Here is a 9,754-nt window from a genome sequence, read left to right as displayed (position 1 = left end):
CCTATTTCCCCCCATTTTTTAAGGAAATAAATGTGACTTGTGTTTGGAATCCCAAGAAGAAATTTACTTTCTCACGTGGGATATGTTTTACAGCTGGTCAGTTGTACTTTGTGTGTGTGTGTGTGTGTGTGTGTGTGTGTATGTATGTGTATGTGTGGTCTTTTCTCTGCATCATATATGGTGGTGGGGTGGTGCCAGTGTTACCCCTGATGAATAATGTCTGTCTTGGTTAGATCATTCTTAACTTTACTGGTATCTCTTCCTGTTTCCTTACCCAGTTATGCTGTTATTGCCTATGGCTGCGCCAGCTGCCCAAAGCTAACTTGTGAGAGAGAAGGCTGCCAGACTGAGTTCTGCTACCACTGCAAGCAGATATGGCATCCAAATCAGACATGCGATATGGCCCGTCAACAGAGGGCACAGACTTTGCGAGTTCGGACCAAACACACGTCAGGTCTCAGTTATGGGCAAGAATCTGGACCAGGTATAAGTTGGCATTATCTCATTGCCTCTTTATTTGGTATTTCATTATGTGAGCTCAAAGCTGGAAGAGATTATCTTAGTGTATAACCCAAGTATACCCAGGGATCAGAGAGTAGAAAATATCATTTAGTAATACTTTCAATATTATATTTGATAAATAGCTTCTCTCTCTGACCATTATAGGTTATCCAACCCACATAAAATTGGAATACAGCGAAACTGAATTGTCTAGTTTCTACCTTTTTAGTAATATGTCTCAGATTTGAGGAAAATTAGGTCCTTTTGCTAGGGGCTTTTTCACCCAAAACTTTCATTGTGAGCAGAAAGACATTTAATTAGTGTTAAACCTATACTGTTTGCCTTCAAGCTGTAAATGCATCACCACTTTCTCGGAAATGGGGTACAGATTTAAGAAAAGGAAGTAACAGTAGTATGGATTAATGATTAACCTTAAAAGGAGGAATGTCACACATTCAGTTCCAACCTTGACAAGTCAGAGTAAACCTATTTGCCTTGTACTTGATTTCACTGATGTCATTTGGGAGAGGCTAGTCAGAAAGATTCTACCATTCACTTTTTCCTGGCACAACATAATCTACATTGTCATTTTGATAGGATAGTTCTTAACTTGCTGTGAAAATTACCAGGTGTATGCTACATAGCATACTCAATTTTTTTAGGTTTTGAATTTGAAAGTGCTATGGGAAGGGATTGTGGGTTGTATTAAGGACAAATCACAATGATACTTGTCGAACTTGAAAAGTTAGTTTCCTGAACTAATGGGTTTTTCAAAACTTAAAGCTAATTCTACACTGTAGACTGTTCTTCCTGTAGGATTCTGCTTTGAAATCTGCCAGCCTATTGACTGGTAGAAATTCCATTTTTCTTGGAAACATCTTTTTCTCTAGGGAAGTCTCCTTGTTCAGAGTGTGGCTCAAGTGCTATGTAAGATGCCAGTTATTGGAATAGACAGCTCAATATAAGATAGGATCTGTTTTATGAAAATTTCTGAGGTCTAGACATAGCCAACCTTTCAGTAAAGTGGGTTGCACAATTTGGAATGCTCAGTCAAGAGTTCTTGACTGCCACTTCATTTCTTGTATGTATTCTTAGGAATAATTAAGTCAAACTAGGTTTAACTGGGGTATTTTTCTACCCATTTTTTCTTCCTCCCTTAGCAGATGACATCAAGCCGTGCCCACGATGCAGTGCTTACATTATCAAGATGAATGATGGAAGCTGTAATCACATGACGTGTGCAGTATGTGGCTGTGAATTCTGCTGGCTTTGTATGAAAGAGATCTCAGATTTGCATTACCTCAGGTAAGATGGGAAACATGTCCATTGCCTTTGTAGTTTTGCTCTCACTGATCTGGGGAAAAGGACATCAAAGAGATGCAGCTGTCCTCTCATTACAGAATAAGGAAGCGGTAAAACGTTCCTCTGATGTGCCCCTTTGATCATGGGTTTTCTCTAGCTCCACAACCTCCAGGGACTGTTTCCATCACCTTCAAGGTTATATCTTATCCACTCCTAGCATGGCTTTTAAAGCTTTCCACTGTCTGGCCCTAATCTACTTTTCTAGCTTTTTCCATTCTGCTTTTATACATGCTATATTTCAGATAATCTGGGCTTTGTTGTTCCCTGTGTCTCTGTTTGCTCTCTTGCCTCTATACTTGTTCATGTTCTTTCCTTTGCCTGGAATGCTTTCTGATCACCTTCCAGTATCTCCCTTTTATCTCAACTTGTTCAGTTCTTATCCATCCTTTAAGAGCCAGCTAAATGCCATTTCATCCATACAACTTTGTCTGCCTCATTCTTCTTTATTGACATTCTTTTATCTCTTTCATTATAAGTATCATCACCATGATGATAATACATATCTAATCTTACTAAACTATAAGTAGTACTTTAAGTACATGTCTAATTTTAATAAACTATAAGTATCTTGACACTAGAGTTATGATTATTTTACAGTTTCTTACGTGTAGTGAGTTTCCAAAGAATTCATTGATATAATTTTAAAATATTGTTCTGGAATAGTTCATATTTACAGGCAAACTTAGCATTCATTGTGTAAATGAAACCCCTTCATTTCCAATTTAGTGAACATTCGAGTACTTACTATGTACCAGTCATTGGGGACACAGGAGTGAATAAGACATGATCCCTACTTTCAAAACTGCTTATCCCATCTAGCCTCCTTTGGAGGCTGAGGCTGGAGGATCCCTTGAGACCAGGAGTTCAAGACCAGGCTGAGCAACATAGTGACAGCCCATCTTCTAAGGGAAAAAATAAATAAGTAAATAAAGTACCAGATCAACGTAAAAGGTGCAACAAGTTCTTTTTATATCCCCTCCCAGGAGTATGGTTTGCAGTATCTATTAGGTGTGGTAGAACATATGCCAAGAAAACTACACAAATCAGAGTGTTCATTAGCTGCAAGACACAATGTTGTCTGGATGAGATATCGTCCAAGATATCAAGTGCACAGGCTATCCAGGATCCCAAATATTGTCAGTCAAGGCATCTAGATCTGCGTTGGTGGATTAGGGAAGACCGAGTTCAGCAGAGAAGAATGGAAAAAGAGTTTCAAGTCTGGAGGCTTGCCTTTACAAAAGAAAAAGAAAAAAAGTTAACCCAGAGCTCTAATAGTCTGGCCTTGTCCTTTGCTCTGTCTTGTGTAATATATTCATTTCATGTAACCTCTTGTAACTGTTAGTCACTCCTATTGAAAAGAAGGCTGTTGCTCTTATCAATCCCTCTGATGACAGTAGCTGCGTTTGTAATATTGACATTAACTTTAGCATGTTTCCTCTGCAGCCCCTCTGGCTGTACATTCTGGGGCAAGAAGCCATGGAGCCGCAAGAAGAAAATTCTTTGGCAGCTGGGCACATTGATTGGTGCTCCGGTGGGGATTTCTCTCATTGCTGGCATTGCCATTCCTGCCATGGTCATCGGCATTCCTGTTTATGTCGGAAGGAAGGTAAGACATGCTGGATTGTGTGTATGTTCCCGCTTTAGGTTTGTTGGTAACGATTTGAGGGAAATGAAAAGGAGCTTATATTTCAAAGCTGCCAGAAAACCAACTGGTTCTTAGATAAAAATAACCTCAATTTCTTAAATGGATTTTCATGAACCCCCATGAGATCTGAAAGTTCATATTAACGTCCTGGGCCTGACTTGTCTCAGTGACTTAAAGGTAAAATGCTTACTTCATTTCCCTGAGTTATATTTTCTCTCTTCTTGGAGTAACTTTGTCTGCATTAGTTTGCATCTTTCAGGTCTGAGCTAGGTTAAAATTTGAGAATGATTCCTCTTTGGGGTGGAGGATATGTTTTAATATAGAAAACTTATAAGTGAAGATTCATTTGTCCCTTTTTTTCCTCTGGCAAAAGACTGACGTCCTAACCTGCTGACCTGGATTTTTTTTTTTTTTATTCTTAGATTCACAGCAGGTATGAGGGAAGGAAAACCTCCAAACACAAGAGGAATTTGGCTATCACAGGAGGAGTGACTTTGTCGGTTATTGCATCCCCAGTTATTGCTGCAGTTAGTGTTGGTAAGCTAATTACAATAATGACTCTCTCTCTCTCTCTCTCTCTCTCTCTCTCTCTCTCTCTCTCAGCTTTCTGACTGTAGCAATTTAGCCAGCTGACCAGGTGTTTCCAGAGACGACTACATTTTATGCCAAACCCTTCTTGGTAGTTAAGTCTATTAGACACCATTATTATGATTTTTTTTTTTTTTTAGTTTTGTAGCCACACCAATTATCAGAGTTGGGGATCTTTTGTTCCTAAGTTAGTGCCTTAGAACGCCATCTGGCACATAGTAAAGATTGAATTAAAGAAAAGTACTTTAATCCCTAGTTCACCTTTCATCTTCCTCCTCCTCCACTTGCCATGGTACTTTTCTTTTCATTTGTTAAATGTATACACTGTACATACATTCTCATTTGATCATTGACAACCCTGGGAAGATAGGTCCGAGGTCATACAGTTATTAAATTGGAGCCAAGATTCTAATTCAGGTCTTTCTCATCATTCTGTTAAACTAGGCAACCTCTCTGGAATAGCCTCACAGTATTTTGGGAAGCATGAGTGTTTGCTTTAGAATAATAATAATATAACTAACATTTAACGAAGTTCTCCGTGTGCCAGGAGTGGTTCTGAGTGTTTTTCATGTATTAATTTATTTAATCTTCACAATCCTCACAAAAAGCAGCATAATTATAACAGAAAAGTACAGTAGTTTTCCCAAGATCACTTAGCTGGGATATGAATCAAGGCAGCCTGCCTTTAGATCCTGTGCTTTTTTTTTTTTTTTTTTGAGACAGAGTCTTGCTCTGTCACCTCAGGTAGAGTGCAGTAGTGTCATCGTAGCTCCCACTGCAATCTCAAACTCTTGGGCTCGAGCAATCATCCTGCCTCAGACTCCCAAGTAGCTGGGACTACAGGCATGTACCATGATGTCCAGCTAATTTTTCTGTGTTTAGTAGAGACAGGGTCTTGCTCTTGCTCAGGCTGGTCTCGAATTCCTGAGCTCAAGCAGGTGTGAGCCACCTTGCTCTCCCGGCCAGATCTCGTGCTCTCAACAGCTATCATTCTACCTCACACAGCAGCAAAATTTTGGAATTAACATCCTCAAGGATCCTAAACCCAGTCAGTAGTCACTTATTTAATGTTTGATTCTTGATTGGTTCTTAGATTAGCACTTTACTAGTGAATAGAAGGGGAGGAAATGAAAACATATTTACTGTGCTAGGCACTGTACATGCATTCTCATTTGATCATTGACAACTCTGGGAAGATAAATCCAAGGTCATATAGCCAATAAATTGGCTATTACACCAGGCATCCTCTTCCGAGTAGCCATCTTCTGTCTTTCTTTGACCCTTTGTAAAGTGGTTTGTCCATGCCAAGGCTGGGAAAAAGTATTCAGGGCAGTTGGAACCTGATGGCCTGCTGACGTGTTTCCTTCTCTTCCCCCAGGTATTGGTGTCCCCATTATGCTGGCATATGTCTATGGGGTTGTGCCCATTTCTCTCTGTCGTGGAGGTGGCTGTGGAGTTAGCACAGCCAACGGAAAAGGAGTGAAAATTGAGTTTGATGAAGATGATGGTCCAATCACAGGTGGGAGGGAATTTTATTTCTATTTGAATTTATAGTACACAAGATAAAAATCAGTAAAATTTAGCATATTTTACAGGGAGACTGTCATTGGATTACTTTAGATAATGAGCTTTGTAGGGGGTATTTTTAGCTTTTCATTTCTTTGTTCCAGAGTTATTAGGTTAATTCCTCTGGTACTTGCCTATGTGTGGCAGGTACAAACTAGTAGGATTCCAAGTAACTCCAAATATGCTGGTAGTAGTGATTATAATAAAGTCTTATATCTGCACAGTACTGTATAATTTTCAGAGGACTTTACACAGTTATTATCTCACTTGCTTTTTACAACAGCTCTTGCTATCATTATTATCCCCACTTAAATGGGAACTTCTTTGAGCTTTTGTCTCAGTATCTATTAAGAGCTTTCACAAGGGCTGGGACTAGAGCAAGTCTTCTGACTTCTACTTTCATGTCGTTTCTACTTTACCATAGTAACTAACCTGGGGCACAAAGGTCCCCAAAGGTTTTTCAAGCTTCCTAGTAGAAGCTTCTACTAGAATCAGCACATGATCTAAACATATTTTGAAATTTTCCTGCTTGATTAAATGGCAACTACAATGTAGTAGAAAGTGAATAATGGATTTGGAATCAGACTTGTTATTTTGTGTGACTAACCATGACCTTGGACAAGTCATTTAGTTTTAAATTCTGGTTTTCTCAACTAAAATTGAGGCTATTAATGCCTAATTATTAGAATGATTATCAAACATATGCTGAAACACCTGATATGTGGTAGCTGCACAAAGCAGCTGTTCATTAAGTAAATACTTTACTACTTTTCTGCATGAAAATCCTCCACTCTGAAGAGTCATTGCAGTAATATGCCTACCAGATTGTTTTGCTGCTGTGCTATCTTGAATTGAGATGTTTGGATCTATCCCCAGTGGCAGATGCCTGGCGAGCCCTCAAGAATCCCAGCATTGGGGAAAGCAGCATCGAAGGCCTGACTAGTGTATTGAGCACTAGCGGAAGCCCTACCGATGGGCTCAGCGTCATGCAAGGCCCCTACAGCGAAACAGCCAGCTTTGCAGCTCTGTCAGGGGGCACGCTGAGTGGCGGCATTCTCTCCAGTGGCAAGGGAAAATACAGCAGGTAAACAAATAGATCATTTCTAACAGAAATGGTTGGAATTATAAGAAGTAACATATTGAGCCATTTCTCTGTGCCAGGCATGTCCTATATATCATCTTATTTTGATGTAATTGTCAATGTTATCTTTTTTTTTTTTTTAACTTTTACAAACGGGAAATAGGTTTAGAAAGGTTAAGTGACTTATGCACTTCAGTGTTCTTTCCACTACACCATAGATGCTTCTATATAAAGAATAATCCTGACTTCAGATCCTCCCTCAACTACGTTAGGCTGCCTGTTTCAGGAAGGGACAGCGGGCATTCTGATAGAATGCCTAAGGCTGTGCTCTCCATTAGGCTTATCATTGGCTTTCAGCATTTATGCTGTACCTTGGCTTATTGGTACTGTGATCCTTATTACCTTTCTATTCTCTTTCGATAGATAAGGAAAATCAATTCTATGAACTTGTGTAGAGAATATATGAAGCTTTATGACTAAAAAGATTGTGACTTGTTTGGTCATTTCAGTAGTTAGACAAAACAGAATACATTCGAAGGAGCATGACAGATGTTACATGAGAAGTGGCTGAGGAGAAGAGAGGCCTGGGGAGGGGTAAAGGTGGAGCAAAGCAGGATAGGAAGGGAGGGGAGATGGTTGCCTTCAAATATCTGAAGGGCCGTTAACTAGGAAAAGGATTAGACTTCTGTGATTCATGCCAAGAGGTAAATTAAGATGACTTGGCAGAAGCTAGATGGAAACTAATTTTGGTTCAGTATAGAGAATATAGGGAAAAGCTATTTAAAAGCCCGAAGAAGGAAAGCACTACCTTAGCAGATACTGAGCAGCCTATGCCTGAAAGTGTTTAAAGTGGACCAGATGACCATTTGGTTATTAGAAGAATGCAAGCAAAAGATGACAGGTAGACTAGATCCCACATCTGAATGCCTGTCCGTCACCTAGGAGCCTCTTAAAAATATATTTCGGGGCCCTATTCAAGAATTTATAACTTAGAATCTTGTGGAGTAGGGCCTAGAGGGTGGTCTGTGTTTCGATAAAGCTCCCCAGGTGATTCTAGCATGGCCATTGTACCAGCCAGCATCTGGGAACTACCTGAGTAGGTAGCCTTTGTGAAGGGCTCTTCCAACTCAGAGTGATTCTGTGGCAGAGCTGAAACTAGAACCCAGTCCTCTGTCTCCGTGTACTTTCCATTGCACTCCCTCATTTTCCTGGGCCTTGGCACATGTTTGAAGGGCTTCTGAGGTTGGAGCAGCAGAGGAAAAGCACAGGGCAGCAGGATGGAGGCTGCTCGAATGTGCAGCTGCAGGCTGCTACTGACCTGGCTCTGTCTCATGCCTTGCTTGTCTCTTGTTAGGGGATCCCGCCCCCACATGCTGGAGTTTTCACTGCTGTGCTTTCTTAAAACCAACACCCCTGTAAATAAGCAGACAGACGTAATTGGAGACTGACTTGCTGAAACTGCAGCTTAGCCAGTCCAGCTGTTCCAGTTCTGTGAAAGCCTTTCTTTTATAGGAAGTGAATGAGTCAGATGGGTTTGACTGTGAAACCCATTATGAGGAAATACTTAAGTGTGCCACAAAATGGTGTTGGAGCCAAGAAAGGAATTAGTTATGGGTTCCTAGCTCTGAGACACATTGGGAAAGTTTGCTGCTCTAAGAGGAAGGAGGAGGTTGACTCCTACATGTCCTTCAATCTCATAGCCTGGAGGTAATTTGATTGCTAAATGTTTGAGTTCCTATTATGTGCAAGGTAGGGAGGGTAAAGTGTGAATGAGTTGTGGTCTCTCCTTCTGTGGTGTTCACAGAAGGGAATGGGAGAAAGATGCGTAAGTTGATAAATTGGTAGGTGCTGTGGGAGTACTTAGTTTGAAGTGAGTGGTTTGCTCGGAGAATGAGGGAAAATGTTTGGACTTTGTTTTTAAGGACTGAATATAAATTTATCTGGTAGAGAAAAACTTCCAGAGAGAGAGAATAGCATGTGCAAAGTCATGGAGTATAAAATGTGTAATAGGTATCTAAAGAAAGAAAAAATTCAGAGTGACTATGATTTCAGATCCATAGTGAATAATGGAACCGGACAGAGAGCTCCCTGGCAGATCAGGAAAACCTCAAATGCCTGTTGGCAGTAGGGAGCCAGGAATGAGAGAATTGTTAGAGCAAATAGGTCTTTGTCTACACCGGCACTGGTCTGGAGGTTGTTTGACTTGGACTCAGAGGCTACTGGAGAGGGAACCCAGTTGTAATCATCCGGGCAGGAGACACTGAGGGCATGAAATTAAGCAGTAGCAGTGGGTATAGAAAGGAGGGGACGATTTCAGTAGGTATTTAAGAGAGAAAATGTGTGGGCCTCTAACTGAGCTGTTTGTCAAGTAGAGAAGATCAGACAGATCACCACAATTTACAGAAGAATAATGGAAGAGGTGTGTGCCAGGAAGCAGACTGTCTTGGAATACCCAGGTCTCATATTAACTTGAACGTCCCCTCTTTACACAGGTTAGAAGTCCAAGCCGATGTCCAAAAGGAAATTTTCCCCAAAGACACAGCCAGTCTTGGTGCAATTAGTGACAACGCAAGCACTCGTGCTATGGCCGGTTCCATAATCAGTTCCTACAACCCACAGGACAGGTATGTGAACAGTCAGATGCCCAGGAGAGGTTGCATTTTTTTGGTCGAGCACTAGGTCTTCAGAAGCTCAATGCCTCATGTCAGGGCTCTGTGTACCATCTAGTCGGGTATATACCCGGTGAATTCACTGAGCAAGTTCTTGGTACTGGAGTGTTTAGCATCTCTTGATTCTTCTTGTTAGCACTTGATTTTTAGAGATTTCCTTTCTTTCTTCTTCCTTTTCTTTCAGAGGTTTTTTATTTTCATTTTTTTTTTCTTTCTTTCTTTCTTTTTCTTTCTTTTTTTTTTTGTATATTGATTTTGTATCCTACAACCTTCCTGAACTCATTTATATGTATAATTAAAGAGAACTTTAAAGGGCTAGATTGGTGTTCATTGATGTCTGTG

At 40.4% G+C, this 9,754-nt stretch overlaps 1 protein-coding gene across 1 annotated transcript in view; it reads left to right on the top strand.

The window, feature by feature from the left end:
• Positions 1-9,754, top strand: part of RNF19B (ring finger protein 19B) — a 41,661-nt gene that overhangs the window by 29,398 nt on the left and 2,509 nt on the right. The window contains exons 2-8 of the mRNA XM_012642366.1: positions 279-484; positions 1,662-1,806; positions 3,307-3,469; positions 3,931-4,045; positions 5,475-5,615; positions 6,539-6,746; positions 9,236-9,367. Of these exons, the coding sequence (XP_012497820.1) occupies positions 279-484; positions 1,662-1,806; positions 3,307-3,469; positions 3,931-4,045; positions 5,475-5,615; positions 6,539-6,746; positions 9,236-9,367 (1,110 nt within the window). The remainder of the gene's footprint in view (positions 1-278; positions 485-1,661; positions 1,807-3,306; positions 3,470-3,930; positions 4,046-5,474; positions 5,616-6,538; positions 6,747-9,235; positions 9,368-9,754) is intronic.

Source organism: Propithecus coquereli, unplaced genomic scaffold, assembly GCF_000956105.1.
Source record: "Propithecus coquereli isolate 6110/MARCELLA unplaced genomic scaffold, Pcoq_1.0 Scaffold178, whole genome shotgun sequence".
In the NCBI taxonomy this organism is placed as follows: domain Eukaryota; kingdom Metazoa; phylum Chordata; class Mammalia; order Primates; family Indriidae; genus Propithecus; species Propithecus coquereli.
The sequence above is the reverse complement of the archived record's forward strand: the minus strand, read 5'-3'. Positions and strand labels throughout refer to the sequence as shown.